Genomic DNA, 19236 nt, shown 5'->3' on the forward strand with positions numbered 1-19236 from the left:
TTTGGAGGGGAGCAAGTATACTGTTAGCACAGCCGTCAGCCGGTATGGTAAAGCCACTTTAAAAACCTTCATTCGTGCTTGCCTTCCCTAATCTAAGTATTGCCAAACATGCATTCCTCACCCATATATTATCATTGCTGTTGTCGTGGGTGGGTGGGATGATGGATGTATAGAGATTATCGTTCCATTGCATGAGTAGAGTAGACATCAGATTTCTCCGAGTCTTGAGTAGCAACGCTGCAGCTCACTTGCTCCTTGGCAAGTGGTGGGTTTAGAGCACACAGCACCTCAAACAGCACCACCCCATATGAGTAGAGTAGACATCAGATTTCTCCGTTTCCTTTTCAAGTACTCAGGGTCCAGGTATCCCAAGCTACCCTTCACTTTGATCCAGTGATGGGCCTCCACTCAAATTGACCATGTCCTACTCAGATGGGCCTCAGTTGAAGGGCCGACGGCAGCCCATTTGTACAACTTTATTCAAACTCACATATATATATATATTTATAATCTGAGAATTACAGCCGTAAAATATAAATTTTCGATGACCACAGTCATAAATCTATCTTATACTATATCATGTCATTCCTTACGGTACAATTCACATTTGGTTTCTTTATGAATACTTGAATTGTGCTTAAAATATAAAAAATCCACAACATGCTTGCTTGTAAACGCAAGTCTTAATACAAATACTTTTTAAATCAAAATTAATTCTAATATAGTAAATTAGTTCCACCATTAGAATAACATATTCAACAAGTTTTCTATAGCATATTAGCATTTTATGTGGAAATACGAATGCTTACTGATTCTAAACATAATTATATATGTTTGATGATATGGATAACATTTTTTAAATTAATAATAATAATTAGGCACACAATGACATATATGATATTTTATCAATTATCCAAACTTTTTCTTTTTTAAGTAAAAAATTACTATTTTATTACATTTTCTTTTAATCATAATTTATTTTATTTTTACTTATTACTTTTTTTAAAAAAATTCATATTCAATCAAATAGGCATAAATTTACACAAGGAGAGTAACATATATGGCTGTACGTATTGCCCCTATGCTCGTAGTCATGCCCTTTAACAACTCCATAGCCCTATAGTAGTACAACGTATATATAAAATTTCTTCTTCTTGAGGGAGGGGCAAGATTGTGATATGTTGTAGTACTAAATGTGCCATCAGTTAGTTGTAAATAGATAAAAGCGAGTGAGTGACTGGACTGGACTGAAATGAAGTGGGGATGGGGAAGGGATTCCAATTTCCAAGCCTTCCTTATAGGCAGGGGCAGGCAGCCTCATAGCATAGCAGCAGGCAGTCAGTGATCGAGTGAGTGAGAGCGATAGAAACAGCCAACCAGCCAAGCCAGAACTGTAGAGTACCATTAGTATTACACAATGTACAAGTCAGATATGCCTGTCTGCATTTCCTTATCCCTAACCCCCAGGAGAAGATGGACAGAGATGCTTCTCTTCAAGTTAGAGAGACATCCATTTGATTTGATTTGAGAGAGAGAGAGAGAGAGAGAGAGAGAGAGAGAGAGAGAGAGTTGTTGAGTTGTCGGTTTGGCTGCTTAATGGCTTGCTTTGCTTTGCTTTTAAAATTGATATAGAAAAAAAGAAGGTGGGAATTGCTGGTAAAGTGCAAAATACAAAAGCCTTCTGCTTCTCGTGAGTAATTAATAATTACAATTATAATACGCAGACCTTCCTTTCCAGTTTCATTCATGTTATCTATCTATCTATCCGTCCATCCCATCTAAGAGGCTGCCTGCAATCTCTCTTTCTCTCTCTCTCTCTCTCTCTCTCTCTCTCCTTCTTTCTTCATTCCATTCAATTCCATCACCTTCCTTCCGGTCGGTCGGTCGGTCGGACTCCGGCTGCCTCTGCAATACGCACCCGCACCCTTATCATCATCTTCTCTAATTTATTCCTCCTGCTCCACTCCCATTCCGAATCTTCCATAACCAATGCCTCTGCGCCCCTCCTCACACCTTCAAGAACGCAGCTGATCGATCGGATCGGATCGGAGCGGAGCGGAGCGGAGCGGATACGCAGATCTGAAATCTCACTGTTCCCCGCCTTCCCAGATCTTAAACCGGTGCCCCATTTCTTCCCCATTCTCTCGTCTCTGGTTTTCCGCAGGTTAGGGGGCTCCTCACTCTCATCATCTTCTGCTTCTATTATTATTATTATTATTATTATTATTATTCCTGTCATTCTTTTTATCTTTCACTACCGATGCTCATCTACATTCACTGATTTACATCTCCGTTTCTGTTGCTTTTGCTCCTCTTCTTCTCCACACTCGCTGTTGCCCAGTCTCTAATTATTTATGCTTTGCGCGAGGCCTTAAGAGGGTTGCTCTTTTCTACCGGAACTATGTCTGTAATTTGATGCTTCCTTGTTTCCTCAAAAATCTAGATCTGCATCTGATAACTATGTCTGGAACTTTTCTGCTGAGATTTCAAATAAGATATTTTCCTCACTTTTTTCTTTCTCCACAGAAAAACGCATACTCGCGCGGAATTTCGGATTCGAGCCCTATCAACAACTCTCTCTTAAGCTGTGCTGGGATTTATAGAGTACTCAAGTCCGTAAAAGGTAATGTATTTCTCTAATTGTATAGTATAATACCGGTTTACGCAGTAACTGTTCTCACTAGTGGGTTATTCTTTGGGGCGAGTAAGGACAGAAACTCACACTAGGGGTTGATTTTTGGGGGTCGTCTCCTGGCGCGTTTTTGGCAATTGTTTTGATTGGAGACCAGTTATGTTGTCTCAAATGTCTTCTCTGCGTTGGTGGTTTCTTTATGTCTTCCAACAAGGCATCATTATCAGATTCTGAAGTCCGTACTCATCATCATCGTCGTCACTCTACATTGGGAATCAGCTCAAAAAGGACAACTGTGCCACTCTGCATCTCTCTTCTTCTGCTGAGCAGTCAGGGGTAGATTTTAACCCAGTTGAAGGCGAAGCTGTTTCAGGAAATTTGTTGGAATATCCCAATTTTTACTCTGCAAGAAATCGAATCCAGTCAGCTAATCTCTATGAGCAATGTGCTTCTCTCTAGCGAAGAAGATTATTGTCATGGGGCGGTGTTATGGATCTGCAGCACAATGTGAAAGACCTCGAACCTGGGGTTTCTTTGCAGGGTACTTCTGTTCAGGTTCTGGACTTGAATAAAAATCTGATATCACAAACCTCTCAGAGGAACATTCCTTCAGAGAAGCATGCAGCTGGAAGATAATATACCACATCATGTTAACCCCAGGCGGATTCATATTAATGATCCAAAGATAACTAATGATAAATTTGATTTTTCTGGAAATGAGATCCGGACAAGCAAATATACTATGTTTACCTTTTTGCCAAAGAATCTCTTTATTCAGTTTCATAGGGTTGCTTACTTGTATTTTCTAGCCATTGCAGCTTTGAACCAGCTTCCCCCACTTGCGGTCTTTGGTAGAACAGTTTCCCTTTTCCCACTTCTTTTTGTTCTTACAGTCACAGCTGTAAAAGATGGCTATGAGGACTGGCGAAGGCACAGATCTGACAGGAATGAGAATAACCGAGAGGCACAAGTGTTACAATTAGATAAATTCAGTCCAAAGAGGTGGAAAGATATTCAAGCTGGTGAGGTAGTGAGGATTAGCTCTGAGGAGACTATTCCTTGTGACATGGTTTTGCTTGGAACAAGTGATCCTAGTGGAATTGCTTACATACAGACCATGAATTTAGATGGAGAGACAAACTTGAAGACGAGGTATGCTCGACATGAAACAAATAAAATGGTACAAGACGTCGTGGCAATAGCTGGTGTTATCACGTGTGAGCAGCCAAACAGGAATATCTATGAGTTCACTGCCAACATGGAGCTTAATGGGAGGCGGTTTCCCCTTAGCCAATCAAATATTGTTTTGCGAGGATGTCAGCTCAAGAACACAGCATGGGCTATTGGGGTTGTTGTTTATGCTGGGCAGGATACAAAAGCTATGTTGAACAGTGCAATGTCCCCTTCTAAAAGAAGCAGACTGGAAACCTATATGAACAGAGAAACTTTCTGGTTATCAATTTTCCTATTAATCATGTGCCTTGTTGTTGCTTTGGGGATGGGTTTATGGTTAAAGCACAATGAGAGTAAGCTTGATACGCTGCCATACTACCGGAAAATTGACTTCAATAAGGGAGGTGGTGGGGAGAAGTACAAATTTTATGGGATTCCTATGGAAATCTTTTTCTCATTCTTGAGCTCTATCATAGTTTTCCAGATAATGATCCCAATATCACTCTATATCACCATGGAACTTGTACGTTTGGGGCAGTCATATTTCATGATCGGTGACCAGCATATGTATGACAGTTGCAGCAATTCTAGGTTTCAGTGCAGATCCTTGAATATTAATGAGGATTTGGGACAGATTCGGTATGTGTTCTCTGATAAGACAGGTACACTCACAGAAAACAAGATGGAATTCCGGAAAGCCAGTATATGGGGTAAGAATTATGATAATACCCCCTCTATGATTGCATCGTCAGAAGAAACAGATGTTGGAGGTATGCTCTACTTATTATGATTCTGTAATTCTTGATGAACTTCTTTGGTTGTAATTTCTGTTAGCTTTGAAAAACAAATTTTGTGAAGAACCACATTGAAGCATTCATTTTAGTGCTTGCAGAAAGTTAGGCACACACTACTTTATTCTACATGTTATTTTGTTTTCTATTGGCTGAGCTTATCTGTAGAATACAGTGGAAAACTGGGCATGTGTTTAATAAGCCTTTGCTATGTTGTTTGTGCGTGATATACTTTGAGCCCCTCTGCTGCATAACTCATTCTAAAAGCAGCAGTAGCAATATTCCACACTCCTCAATACCTTGGGCTGACCTTTTTGCCAGATTTCTATATACAATTTACTCTTCAGTTGCTATTTAGGGTGTGTTTGTTTGGGGGTTTGGATTTTGGATTGGGATTTGAATAGTAAAAATTTTGAATTTGAATAATTGTATGATGTGATATAAATAGGGTTTGATGTGATGTTTTGAATGTAAAATTGATTTTTAGTATAATATAAAAAATGAAAAATAGGTGTTTGATTTGATGTTTTTGGAGGGAAAAAATTGGATGAATAGGGAAAATCCTTCAAAATCCTTCAAACAAACACACCCTTATTTTGCTTGACTGTAATAGTACAGTTTTTTTTTTTTCTTTTGTCAGCCTGGACATGGTAAAATAATTTATTGTTAATTTATTATCTTCTTTTGAAATTTTCCTTTCTTTTATCAGCAACTGAAATGCAAGAATATTGCTCACATCCTGTGACCTTTTAAAAAAAATAAAAAATAAAAAATGCTATTGCCATGTGGATATAGTTGCCATCATCTTTTGTTAGTTTATTTTTATTTTATATTATGTTTCATTTATTTTTTTTATAAAAAGAAGTGAAACCTTACAAAACATTCCGCAGGGGTAGATCCTATGATGGCTGGAAGAAAATGGAAGCTTAAATCTGAAACCACTTGTGATCCTGAACTCTTGAAATTGTTGTATAAAGATCTACATGGAGATGAGCGAATTGCAGCACATGATTTTTTCCTGACATTGGCAGCTTGCAATACTGTTGTTCCTATACTTACTCCAAGTTCTTCAAATGGATCTGATGATGCATTTGATGATACTCGTGTGTCTATAGACTATCAAGGTGAATCTCCGGATGAACAGGCACTAGTTGCTGCAGCTTCTGCTTATGGTTATACGCTGTTTGAGCGGACATCTGGGCATATTGTTATTGATGCGAATGGTGAGAAATTAAGGTAGAACGCTCTATTCTTGGTTATCTTTGAAATCTATATTTTTTCCCTTAGTGACCTACTTTTCTGATGTGCTTCAAACGAGAATGTATTCTTGCTGGTTCTTTTTATCATCTGAATGCAACCTAATGCAACAATCTTCCTTGATTGCTACATAATGTTACTGGCAGATGTTTCATAATGCAATACGTTTTTGTTCTATATTGCTGCAAAAGTTCAATGTTTATTGCTGGCTTATTAACCTTTTTTTTTTTTTTTTACCCTGTATGTCCTTTAGGTTGGATGTTTTGGGTCTTCATGAGTTTGATAGTGTGCGGAAAAGAATGTCTGTTGTTATCAGGTTTCCAGACAATACTGTTAAGGTATTGGTGAAAGGGGCTGATACATCAATGTTCAGCATTTTGAAAAATGATAACTTCAGTGATGATAGCATAAGATGTGCTACACAGAGACATTTACTAATGTATTCATCTGAAGGATTGCGCACGCTGGTTGTTGCTACTCGGGAACTTACTGGTGATGAACTTGTGAAGTGGCAAAGCATGTATGAAGATGCAAGCACATCTTTGACTGACAGATCGTCTAAACTACGTCAAACTGCAGCTCTGATTGAATGCAATTTGGTCCTTATTGGGGCCACGGCTATTGAGGACAAGTTGCAAGAAGGTGTACCTGAGGCTATTGAGTCACTGCGGCAAGCTGGAGTAAAGGTGTGGGTTCTCACTGGAGATAAGCAAGAGACAGCAATATCTATTGGTCTTTCTTGCAGGCTCTTGACAACAGATATGCACCAGATCATTATCAATGGAAATTCAGAGGATGAATGTAGGAAGCTTTTATGTGATGCAAAGGTCAAGTATTGCTTGAAATCTGCAAGTTGCTCTGACCAGATCTCAAGCTGTAAGAGGAATATTGAACCTGATAATCTTGAAATTCATTCTCAATCAAAGTCATCCAATGTAGAAGAGCTGTGTGGAGGCCAGGAGGATGAACCTAAACCAGGGCCACTCGCTCTCATCATTGATGGAAATAGTCTGGTTTACATCTTAGAGAAAGATTTGGAGTCTGAGGCACGTATCTTTGTTTTTATTTCAATTTGGTGGTTTCATATGCTTTGTTCTCATCCTGAATAACTTCCTGTGATTTCACTTTGTTGTTAATAGAGAGATTGATAATTAGTGGTTATTTGAGCATACATAGCAGCCTGTCTTACTATTCATTTTGTCCTCTTTACCAGCTATTTGACCTTGCGACCGCATGTAGAGTTGTGCTCTGCTGTAGGGTTGCACCCTTGCAGAAAGCTGGAATTGTTGACCTGATAAAATGCCGAACTGATGACATGACACTAGCCATAGGTGATGGTGAGTTCATCATTCATCTCCTAAAGTTATGTAAAGTTCTTTTATTAGTGCCTGACTGATAATGCTGTCATAGGGGCTAATGATGTTTCAATGATTCAAATGGCTGATGTTGGAGTTGGGATATGCGGTCAAGAAGGGCGCCAAGCAGTAATGGCTTCAGATTTTGCTATGGGACAGTTTCAATTTTTGAAAAGATTGCTTCTTGTGCATGGACATTGGAATTATCAGCGTATTGGTTATCTGGTCCTCTACAACTTTTATCGTAATGCTGTTTTTGTATTGATGCTTTTCTGGTATGTGCGCCATCCTTGATCTTTATCTTCTGCACTAGCTGATGGCAATGCTTGATTTTTCCTTGCAATCTATTTATTCTAGAAGATTATTCACTCAAAGATACTGATCTATTGAACACGTATTGTTTTAGGGTAGTTATCATATTCCATTGTGTCTCATTAAGAATTCATAGGGTACCATACTTTTGCCTTTGTATTTTTTTTGTTAAAATGACATGCATTACGAACATTTTAATAAATTGTCCAGGTACATCCTTTATACAGCCTTTTCTACCACTTCTGCATTGACAGACTGGAGTAGTGTTTTCTATTCTGTTATATATACTTCAGTACCCACTGTTGTTGTTGGCATTCTTGACAAGGACTTGAGTCACAATACATTACTCAAATATCCAAAGCTTTATGCTGCTGGCCATCGACAAGAGAGTTACAATATGGCCCTCTTTTGGATTACAATGTCAGACACACTCTGGCAGAGCCTTGTTCTCTTCTACGTGCCATTTTTCACATACAGAGATAGCAGTATTGACATATGGAGCATGGGAAGCTTGTGGACAATAGCAGTTGTTATCTTAGTAAATTTGCACTTGGCCATGGATATACAGAGATGGGTGTATGTCACTCATATTGCCATATGGGGATCAATAATTGTAACATATGGATGCCTGGTGGTGCTTGATTCTATACCCATTTTTCCAAATTATGGGTTAGTTTATTTTCAGAATATTCTTATTTATTGAAAAATGTCATTGCATAATGAGAATACTCTGGTATTTTTGCAGTACGATATACCATCTTGTGGGCTCTCCAGCTTATTGGCTTGCGATTATGCTTATAATGGTCATAGGACTGCTCCCTCGTTTCATCTTCAAAGTTTCCCGCCAGATTTTCTGGCCTTCAGATATCCAAATTGCTAGAGAAGCTGAAATCTTGAGAAAAAGACGCCGGTTTTTTTGGTCAAAGGCAGCTCCTGTGTCAAGCTGATGTGTGTAACGTGTATTTATAATTAACCATCATTTGGTGAATCTCTACTCAAAGTCCTTGACAGCTATCTGTCTAGTGCATCTTGGCACGAAAATTGGTAGGTTCACACTTCTCCCTCCACACGTCCACAGGTGTATATATTTTTCTTTTTGAGAAATTTGTTGGTCAAAATGCTTTCTGTGTGGGGTGTCTCTCCTGCTTTGTGTGTTCCACATGCTGGAAATTAATTGCCTGATTTAGATCTGTAGGAAAAACTAAACAGGGCAGAACCTATTTGAATCGAATTATATTTGTTAAGAATAAAGAAGACGGGAAGTTATTACTATTGGCCTTTTGTGTTCCATAGACACTTGGAGAAAAAATGCATTTGAGAGTTGGATGTATAGTGGGTGGGGTGGACTGCAGGAACTATATGAACTCGGTGGACGATTATACTAGTGGTTTTGAAACTTGGGTTTGTTGCCAGGTGGATGCATGTGAATGTTTCCTTAGGTTACAGGGCCCAGCTATGCTTTGTGCTGGCTGCCTCCTGCTTTACTGTTGTTATTATTGTGTTTATGTCTCTTCTAGTTTTATTATTTCTTTGCTATGAGTGGGCTTTGTGCAAGGATTTCATTAGTTTAAGAAACTTGAATATGAATATATGATTGTTGAGCCGCCTGATTATGGGCTATGTTACTGAAGAGAAGTTGTGATGTTTGGAGTTCATACTATAAATGTTGATTTAATTGGAGTTCCCGGGTAACTTGGGGTTTGCCGTTACATGCGTGGCTGTTGTTTATTTAACGGATATGCTATGCTATGCTATGCTTGCTATTTTTATTCATCATATTTTGGCAACAAACGTGTAGGATGGACTGATTTGTAAGAGGAGCAGAATTGGTGAAAGAAAATTGATTGTTGTGCAAAGTAGTGCTTGCGAATAGGGTTTTACATACATATACAGATATATATATATATATATGCCATATATGATATATGTTGAAGGAAGTAGAAGAAAGCACAACAGACCATCGAAGATGGGTAGTGTTGCAAGCAAATCACAACTTCCCCTGGTGGTTGAGCCGAGCTGTGCGCGCCGTGCTGCCATTGTGAGTTATTAGCTGAGGGCAGAGAGAGAGAGAGAGAGAGAGAGAATAGCAGCAGCAGCAGCAGCAGCAGCAGAGCAGCGCAGCGCAGCTTGTATTGTCGGGGTCGGGTCTGTCTGTGTACTGACTAGTACTAAAGTTGTTGTGATATGGTTTCTTTGCTGAACAGTGTTTGTGCATCAGCGGATGTGTCTGTTACATTCATTCATTACATGATTCAATCTCCTCCTCCTCCTCCACTAGTTTCTTTCTTTCATTCTTCTATTCAGTTTTTTCCCAATAATATATATATATATATATATATAATTAGGTGCGTTTGTGTGGTTATCTTTTGAGGCCGTACCGGTGCCAGTACCAATACCGCTTTACAGACGTTGGATTTAATAGAAGCCAAATCCCTCGCAGTAGGGAAGGGATCCTCGGCATTCCCCTCGCTTCACGGTATGATGATACTATGTAGTATTTACAAACTGATTTCTGTACAATACAAATCTCTCTTCCTCTCTCCCCCTCTCCAACTCCATGTCTGCGACTGCATGCATGTTTAGTCCTTTTGTCTTAGAGCAGCACATTCCGAAGTCAGAAGGCTTTCTTCCACTTTTTGAATGTTTTGCTTTTACTTACCAAAAAACTCATCCGAATTGGTGTAAATTTTCGATTGGGCCTCGTACAGTCGCAACACAACTGCGGCTGCCTCTTTTCTTGTCTCTCTCTCTCTCCCCCTCTCCCTCCTTCGCTCTCTCCTGATTTCAGTCTCATCGCCACCAACCCAGCTGTCCGAAGGAAGATTTTGAAGAAGTGGGTGACCTTCGAAAACCCAGCTGCAATGGACTTGGAGTGGCTGACGAAGCCGTTGACTGTCTTGTTGGTCGGAAAAAAGTCAATGCGGGATTGTTGACACTGCTACTGATTGGAGTTCGCCGCCGCCGGAGGAGAAAGGGCTAAGCCAACAGCATCAACAGGCAGGCAATGTGTAATGTGTTAGAACATAAAGTGTAACATATATCTATATATGTATTTCTATATTGTGGTGGCAAGCATCTAGCCAGGATGCAAGAATGATGCATGATGCGTCATCTACATTTCATTTTTCTTTTTCACACTTTAAGAATCAATCACCCTTTTATTCTTTTATTTATGAATCAAAAGAAAAAAAGGGGGGTGGTGGTGGTGTGTGACTCATCACCACAAAAGCAAAGCAAATACTGCTCTCTCTCTCTCTCTCTCTCTCTCTCTCTCTCTCTACATGCCATTCGCTAAATACGCGGAGTCAGCATGTATGTAAATGTAATGTAATGTAATCCCACTCAGTTCCCACTGCTTGCTGGTTGGACACTTGGACGGACGAGTGGTGAAGGCGAAGATCAATTCGGAGTTTATTTATTATCTTGGGCTCGAATTGTACTGTTGAGTGGTTTGTGTTGTGTACTGTGAAGGCGAAGATCAATTCATTTACTTGTTTATTAGTAATATAATTAACCACTTGCGAATAATACACTGATCTGATCTGATCTTGTTCAACAGAAGCAGATACAATGTGGAGAGTAGACTGTAACATATACATAAAGACAATAGGAGATCGAGGAGGATGGGGAGGATGGTGGTGGTGGCGGTGGTCAATGCTAGCTAGCTAGCTAGCTAACTAACTAACTATTAAGCAAGCGGTGGTGGTGGTGGTGGCGGTGGTCTGACGACGAGGAGGGATGAAAATCTAGGCCGTAGAGAACCCATAGTAGGGCGGCGGAGGCCACGGCCACGGCGACGGGGCCAAACAGCCAGAGCAGCAAGAGGAAGGCGATGCAGAGCATCCTGTTCCCCACCAACGCCAATGCGAACCCTCTCTCCACCACGGCCTCCGTGTGTCCTCCTCCTCCGGAGATCATTATTAGTTGCCCCTCCCCCTCCCCCTCCCCCTCGACAGAGTTGATCAAGAAATTGGCGTCGATGAGGAAGGCGATGGCCATGGAGGTGCAGAGGAAGGTGGCGAGCATGAAGATGGAGGCGGAGGCGTACTTGAGGACGAGGATCCGCGGGGACTGCGACCCCAGCAGCAAGAAGAAGAAGAAGTGGCTGTGGTTGGAATTGGAACTGGAATTGAAGGTGAGGGCGTTGTTGGAGAGGGCGGCGAGGGAGAGGGTGAGGAGGAGGGTGACGGTGGCGGTGAAGATGGCGTACATGAGGGTGTTGCGCAGGCTCTGCACCGCCAGCATCCCCTTCTTGTCATCCCCCTGGCCCTGCAGCAGCTGCCGCAGCCACGCCCGGCGCTTCCAGGTGTTGAGCCCGATGGTGGTGCGGAAGGGCCTGTGCCTGAGGTGGTGCCAGAGGTAGGCGTGGTACGCCAGCGCCATGAACACGCTCCACGGGACCAGGACGCTGTCCAGGTACACGTACACCCCCGCCCCCGTCCCCGTTCCCGTCCCCGCCCCCGCCCCCATCTCTCTCTCGCTCTCCCCCAACATGCTCTGCAGTCTGCTCTGCACCGCTGCTACCTCGATTGATTATACTTGATGGATGGATCGAAGATGCATAGATATATATATATATATATATGCGTGCATGGATGTCTGATGCTGAGTAGCTAGCTAGCGTGTGTGATATATAAGATTAAGATGATGATATGACTGATAGGGCTTTGTTTGTTTGTTTGTATAGGTAGGTAGGTAGGTAGGTATGTATGTATGTATGTTTGCTTGCTTGCTTGTTTCCTTCCGAGTAGATTTCCACCGAATATACATATAATAGTGGAGTTCTTTGTCATCAAAGAACACTACACTAGTACATGATGCAGAATCTGCTGTATGGTGGTTGTGGTTGTGGTTGGCTCAGGCTGCTGCTGCCGCCGCTGGCACTAATCTATATAAAAGCAAGCACTAATTAATAACAGTCACATAGTACAGAAGGCAAGCACGTGGAATCCGGAAGTGAAGACCTCTTGTTCGGGTTCTGAGTGACACTGAGACACGTGGAAAAAATGAAATGGCAACACACATCACATCTCTCATTCAATTCAATCCAATAGTACGAGTACGGCAGCCCATTGGGCCGGAGGCCCACTTTCATAAAGACAAAAAAAACATTACTACTATCAGAAATTAAATATTGACATTTCCTGCCTGACCACGCATACGTACGAGGTCCCGTATCATGACCGCCCGTTTATTTTATGTTTGTACGTTGATAGATAGATAATCATCATAATACTCCATAACACACGCACATGAAAATACATTATTCATTCTTGTCCGTGTCGCAACGCCCACAAAGGTCCGTTCGTTTCTTTTTTCTTTTTTTCCATTTTTTAAATGTGAGGAAATAAGGCCAGACAAAGACAAGACAGGAAGAAGAAGAAGAAGAAGAAGAGGAGGAGGAGGAGGTAGAGTAGAGAGGTAGAGGTGAAGCAACAATCTCCAACTAGTCCAATGTCTAGAATAATAATATAGATAGATAGATATCTTCGCTTTCAGCATTGCCTTTTTTACTTCCCGTAAAAGGATCCCAAGCTCAATTCATCCTCTATTCCCGACTCAAATCGCTTCTTCTTCTCCAGCCGGTGAGGATTTTCATACTTGCTTATTCTTATTTTATTTTATTTTTCTATTACTAGTTGGAATCTTATCCCTCTCCTGATCTCCTCTCCATCTTCTAATAATCCGCCGCTCTTGTGAAACTAGTGGAACAATTAGCTGGTATTTAGCTTGCTCCAGCTTATAAATTGGCGGATTGTTCTTGGTATAGAGTTTTGAGCTTTTCAAGCTGGGTCCTTACTACTTTGATTTGGGTTCAGGTTGCTTGTTTTAGATATTTCTTCTTACCAACCAACCAGGTGAGGAGGGGAGAAGACAATTCGAAGAACATGAGGGAAAGGCTCGGAGTACTGGCTTTTGTTTGGCTTGTTCTCTGTGGGTCTTCTTTGGCACGGTTTATAGTGGAGAAGAACAGTTTGAAAGTGACATCGCCAGACTCCATAAAAGGTGTTCATGAATGTGCAATTGGGAATTTTGGTGTTCCTCAATATGGAGGAACAATGGTTGGGTCTGTGTTCTATCCCAAATCGAATCACAAGGCATGCGAGAGTTTTCACGACGTTGATGTCCCCTTGAAGAATAAGCCTGGGGGCATTCCAATCTTCCTTCTTACCGACCGTGGGGGTAAGTTGTCCGGTTTCAAAGACTTAAATAGGTTTGCTAGCCCTTCTCAATTTTTTTGTTTTTATGGTACTGTGGGTCTGATTTCTGATTCCTTTTGATTGCTGAGACTGAGTGCATGTGTGCTGAGTTAGTTGTGAAAGAAGATGACAGATTTTTGTTCTTTTAATTTCTGAAGTCACTTACGTTTGGTGTTATTTATGTTCACACTTCAAATGAGTGTGGCGCTCTCGTGTGTTTGGAGATCTTTTTGAAGCAATTAAGCAGAGTCACTCTGTCGTAGTTAATAATATCTTGAAGAATTATGATCTGCTGTTGGTTGAAACCTAATCTTCATCTTTCCCTTGTCTGGCAGAGTGCTATTTTACATTGAAGGCATGGAATGCTCAGAATGGTGGAGCAGCAGCTATTCTGGTGGCAGATGACAGGGATGAGCCTCTTATTACCATGGATACTCCAGAGGACCATGATATAAAGGAAGAATATATGCAGAACATAACCATCCCATCTGCCCTCATCAGCAAGGATCTTGGGGACAAAATTAAAAGTGAATTATCTAAAGGGGAGATGGTAAGTCTAAAACTTGATTGGAGGGAAGCTCTCCCACATCCTGATGATCGGGTTGAGTATGAGCTCTGGACAAACAGTAATGATGAGTGTGGGGCCAAGTGTGAAAGCCAGTTGAGCTTTGTCAAAGATTTCAAAGGAGTTGCCCAGATACTTGAGCAGGATGGTTACACTCAGTTTACTCCACGCTACATTACTTGGTATTGTCCCGATGCTTTCAAATTGAGCAAACAATGCAAGTCACAGTGCATCAACCATGGTAGATACTGTGCACCAGATCCTGAACAGGATTTTAGCAGAGGATATGATGGGAAGGATGTAGTTGTACAAAACCTACGCCAAGCGTGTTTTTTTAAGGTTGCAAACGAGAGTGGAAAGCCATGGAAATGGTGGGACTATGTGACAGATTTCTCTATTCGCTGCCCAATGAAAGAGAAGAAGTATACGAAAGAGTGTGCAGATCAAGTGATTCAGTCACTCGGTAGGACATATTCTTCTCCTAGTTTCATTTGGTAGTGAAGATTTTGATTTCTGTCTTCAAGGTTGTGGTCTTTGATGGAAGGGTGTTTTGCAAAGAGGTTTGGAAGTTATTTCATGCAAACTGTTTCATCTCTGCCCCTTCATGTAATGTTTTGCTTCCCTTCTCGTTGAATGTTGTGAACTTTCTTTAAGCTCCTCTGCACCTTGATAGCATATTATATCGATCATGCATGCCCCAGTGGAAAATGGCACTTGCTGCTTACTATCTCTTATATACTTTCCAGTGGTGACGGATCATCCTTGTTGATACTTGATATTGATGCAGCAGAGATTGTGGAACTTTGATTCTATTACTTATTATCACTATTGATTTCCATTGGCATCAATAGACTTTTCCAATACTCAATTGTATTTTATGCTGAAACCCAAGGTATCCTACATGTGCGCCGAATTAGTTGAGTTTTGTATTAATGGATATTATGCACTTAAAACCGACATGAATCCAGCATAGGGCTATAATGGCTAAGGTAGTAAAAAGAAAGGAGCTAGTTTTGCATTCTTAGTTACCAGGAAACATTCAGTGAACAATAATCTTCTTTCTACAATTATGTTGTAATTGTGTTGTACGCTCCAACTTTGGAACAGCCTGTTTATTATTCTCTCCTCTCTCCCAACATATCCATATCTTCCTTCTCTCCCCTTCTCCATCTTTTATATTTCCATAGACAACGAAGCAAGTTTCTTATTTGTAATTCTCTATCTTTTTCCCAACATTTTCCTTTCTTATCATAATAGCATGTTTTGAACAGATTTAGCATAAAGTTTTTCTAGATATGGAAATTGTTTGTGCCCTTTTGGTTGAGACTTCTATGGCACCACATAGAAGTGGAAATTTTTGTAGTCTCAGATTTAGTATTTAATTTTTCACACATTTTATTTGGACTTTCATTATTAATGATTATTAATGATGCTGATTACTGCCATTATTATTATTACTACTTTCACCGGACATTTTATATTTAGCTTACTATTTTTTATGCTAATGTCTTCTACTACCCAGGCTCTGCATTTACTCATTGACAAGTGCTTATGTACAGGAATGGATGTTAAGAAGATAGACAAATGCATTGGAGACACTGAGGCTGATGTTGATAACCAGATTCTAAAAGCCGAACAGGAGGCACAGGTTGTCCCAACTCCCTTGCCCTTTTCATGTAGAATAATAATGGTAGCTGGCTCTGATGAAGTTGTTAACTGGCAACTTAATTATTTCTTAGATAGGCAAGGGTTCACGAGGAGATGTAACTATCTTGCCAACTCTTGTTGTGAACAACAGACAGTACAGAGGTATCGAACTCAGGAGATCATAATTAATCTCTGCATATCTTAAAGTTAATTCTGAGAAGTAAAGTAATGTAAACTATTTTTATGCTTCAGGGAAACTTGAAAAGGAAGCAGTGCTCAAGGCCATTTGTTCTGGTTTTGAGGAGACCACAGAACCTGCTATTTGTTTGGCTAGAGGTCATTGCTCTTATCCTTTTTTCTAGTGTAAAGCTTTGGAATAAATGTATAATAACATGACGATCAGTAAATTAATTCAATTAGGAAAAGGGAGTTAGCACTAAATTTTGTTGGTTGCATTCAATCAAATCCATTTCAATTGGCTCCTTAGTAACCAAGCAGAAAAACAACCCTGAATCTTTTTTATCTACCACATTCTGTTTGAAATATTGCACTCTCAATCAAATTGATAAACATTGACTTGCTACTTGTTGTTTTGAGTATATGAGTCTAATTCACATGTTCCTGTGTGTTTGGTCCAGATATGCAAACAGACGAGTGTTTGGAAAACAATGGTGGATGCTGGCATGATAAAATTTCTAACCTTACTGCTTGCAGGGTATTCTAATATTCTTTCTTTTTATATATGTATATTTATTATTCTGCTGGCTGCTAAGATTATTCATCTGAATAAGAGTTCTTTTATAGGATACCTTTCGAGGGAGAGTATGCCAGTGCCCCATTGTTCAGGGTGTGAAATTTTTTGGTGATGGCTACACCCATTGTGAAGGTAATGCCCGCCATGCCCCAACCAAAAACATGTTCAGGAATCAGTTTCAATATCCACTAAGGGTGTGTTCGTTTGAAGGATTTTGACAAAAACCTACTATTCATCCAAAATTTTTCCCCCAAAAATATCAAATCAAACACCTATTTTTCATTTTTTATATTATACTAAAAATTAATTTTACACCTATTTATTTCAAATCATACAACTATTACAATTTAAAATTTTTACTATTCAAATCCCAACTCAAAATCCAAACCCTCAAACAACCACACCCTAATAGTTTTCTTTGGTCCACTATATGAGTATTAAAATTGATCTTACATTTGAGTAATAAAATGGGAACTACTTAGATATATACATATCCCTATTTTCAGAGTAGTTGGATTATGTGTTCCTCCAGTAAATCTCTCATTTGAGCATATATTTCTTTTATGTCCGTGTTTGCACAGCTTCTGGTGCGTTAAGATGTTCAGTAAGTAGTGGAGGCTGTTGGAGGGGAACACAAAATGGAAGGACATATTCTGCATGCATTGTGAGTTAGCTGACATTACTTCAAACCACCTGTTTTTACACCATTTCCTGTGGCAGTCCAATCTTGTTGCTTCTGTATTATGCATTACACTGCGCTGATGAATCTCTATAATTCAGGATGACCAGACAAAAGGTTGCAAGTGTCCGTCTGGGTTCAGGGGAGATGGAGTTAAGAGCTGTGAAGGTATGTGGTTATCTAGCAGTTTGTGATAGAATTTGTGGGATGCTCTTGCAGTTAGATATTTTGGAAGTAGTTGACTGAATTCGTTAATTTGCATAACCTCAGATATTAATGAATGCAAGGAAAGGCTAGCTTGCCAATGTCCAGGGTGCATATGCAAGAATACCTGGGGAAGTTATGAATGCAGTTGTAATAGCAATTTACTGTACATACAGGAGCATGACACCTGTATAAGTAAGTATAAGCTATTCCTTATCATATTAATGCGAGGAAGTATAGCAGCGTGTACTTTTAGTTGTTAGCATGTGTTTTAGGATTTTGATGCATTTTGGTTTGAATTGCTCTCCATCTTTCTGCAGTTTGTCAGTAGCAGTCAGGTTGTGAGTCAATTTATTGTTAGACTTAAGACTTAGCATATTTCGGGGCTATTCGTTATCTAATACTTTCAAGGGTTCTGAGGAATGAAAAACATATGCAGAAGTTTTTTTTTTTCCTAACGTAGTACTTTCCCTTCCTATGAGTCTTGATCTATGATGCAGATGATTGTTGATAGTATCCTGCAGGCATGATCATTGTTATCTGCCACTGAAGATTCTATTTGCTTAGGTTTTTCCAGAAAAATATTCTTGGGAGATTGACAGCGGAGTAAACTATCTATTTTGAAGGGCTTAATAAATTTGTAGCCATAAAGCTTGCAAGTTATATGTCGAATTATTATTTTGTTTGTTTTTCTCACTATATTTTCATTATTCGAGCAGGTAAAGATGCTACTACAAAATATAGCTGGGGCTTTGTATGGGTGATAATTCTCGGTTTGGCTGTGGCGGGGGTTGCAGGATATGGTATCTACAAGTATAGAATCCGGGTAAGGCTCTGAGATTTGTTCTCACATTTATGAACTTTTATGGATGTGATTGAAATGTGCTTGTCAGCACGCACCAGCTCTGTAGGTTTGGGTATGGTGGTGTACCCAGTTCTTTCAGCCTGGCTGGCTTCCCAGCCTAAGATACTTAAAATTCTGAGATATTTTCTTGATTTGTATGCAGAGATACATGGACTCCGAAATTCGGGCTATTATGGCACAGTACATGCCCCTGGATAGTCAAGGAGAGGTGGCTGATCAGGCTGGTGAAGAGCGTGCATTGCCGGGCCATGTTTAAGGATGGCTGTCACAGCGGCTCTGTTGGTTGTGTGTGATAATTAGGTCTTGTGTGCATGTAACCTTATGTATGTTTGTTGTTTTTAAATGTTGATCTGTGTCTATAAATCGATGTCCACACGGAGTCTAGCTGCGCAATAAAACACCCATTGTTTCTGGGAAAATTTTCAGCAGAGGATGGCTAACGTCTACATATGGATGCTTTCCTAGTGTTCATTGGTCTTGAAAGGGGTGAAGGCAACGGTTTAGCTTGCTCTGTAAGGCAGATCTGTATCGTTACTTTGCACCAAGACCACTAGATGACATGCATGTGCGACCACTAGATGACATGTATGCGCTCTGCTGAGTTGCGCGCTCGTGTTTTTGATGTGTTGTTACCCTACTCGAGCATGGAATAGTATGTATATAGCTTTATGCCCTGAGGCAGAACAGGGACTGACCACACATGCAAAGCCAAGGTCACTTCTGGGGATTGGTATTGTGCTGTTGGGTTCTCCTGAGATGCTGGAGGATACCATCCATTCAGTCAGTACTCCGGTGCTGTTAT

The 19236-nt window shown here is 40.3% G+C and overlaps 3 protein-coding genes across 7 annotated transcripts; 2 read left to right on the top strand and 1 right to left on the bottom strand.

Annotated features, from left to right (window-relative positions):
* Positions 1-1659: 1659 nt before the first annotated feature.
* LOC127251027 (phospholipid-transporting ATPase 1-like) lies at positions 1660-9797 on the top strand. 5 transcript variants are annotated; one of them, XR_007838827.1, is made up of 10 exons: positions 1660-2164; positions 2527-2623; positions 2715-4575; positions 5487-5832; positions 6107-6899; positions 7067-7190; positions 7264-7483; positions 7731-8189; positions 8266-8564; positions 9319-9797. XR_007838827.1 is itself a non-coding variant. In XM_051274570.1 (10 exons), exons 4-10 carry the CDS (start codon positions 3252-3254, stop codon positions 8465-8467), a joined length of 3468 nt encoding a protein of 1155 aa, XP_051130527.1. In that variant the 5' UTR covers positions 1660-2164; positions 2342-2403; positions 2527-2623; positions 2710-3251; the 3' UTR covers positions 8468-9468. The 5 variants fall into 5 exon arrangements, 4 of the variants coding, with proteins under 4 accessions (XP_051130527.1, XP_051130526.1, XP_051130525.1 ...); XM_051274570.1 differs by adding an exon at positions 2342-2403 and having other exon boundaries at positions 2710-4575; positions 8266-9468; XM_051274569.1 differs by adding an exon at positions 2342-2403 and having other exon boundaries at positions 8266-9468.
* Positions 9798-11201: 1404 nt separating this feature from the next.
* LOC127250813 (uncharacterized) lies at positions 11202-11990 on the bottom strand. The gene has a single exon (XM_051274239.1). It carries the CDS (start codon positions 11988-11990, stop codon positions 11202-11204), a length of 789 nt encoding a protein of 262 aa, XP_051130196.1.
* An 863-nt stretch (positions 11991-12853) lies between these two features.
* LOC127251030 (vacuolar-sorting receptor 1-like) lies at positions 12854-18862 on the top strand. The gene is made up of 13 exons (XM_051274581.1): positions 12854-13105; positions 13340-13703; positions 14056-14748; positions 15845-15933; positions 16025-16094; positions 16185-16268; positions 16571-16647; positions 16737-16818; positions 17268-17350; positions 17467-17533; positions 17636-17764; positions 18289-18395; positions 18577-18862. The coding sequence occupies exons 2-13, from the start codon at positions 13409-13411 to the stop codon at positions 18688-18690; spliced, it is 1890 nt and encodes a 629-aa protein (XP_051130538.1). The 5' UTR covers positions 12854-13105; positions 13340-13408; the 3' UTR covers positions 18691-18862.
* Positions 18863-19236: the final 374 nt, after the last annotated feature.

The sequence above is a fragment of the Andrographis paniculata genome, unplaced genomic scaffold (assembly GCF_009805555.1).
Source record: "Andrographis paniculata isolate CXL003 unplaced genomic scaffold, ASM980555v1 Contig38END, whole genome shotgun sequence".
Taxonomy (NCBI): Eukaryota; Viridiplantae; Streptophyta; class Magnoliopsida; order Lamiales; family Acanthaceae; genus Andrographis; species Andrographis paniculata.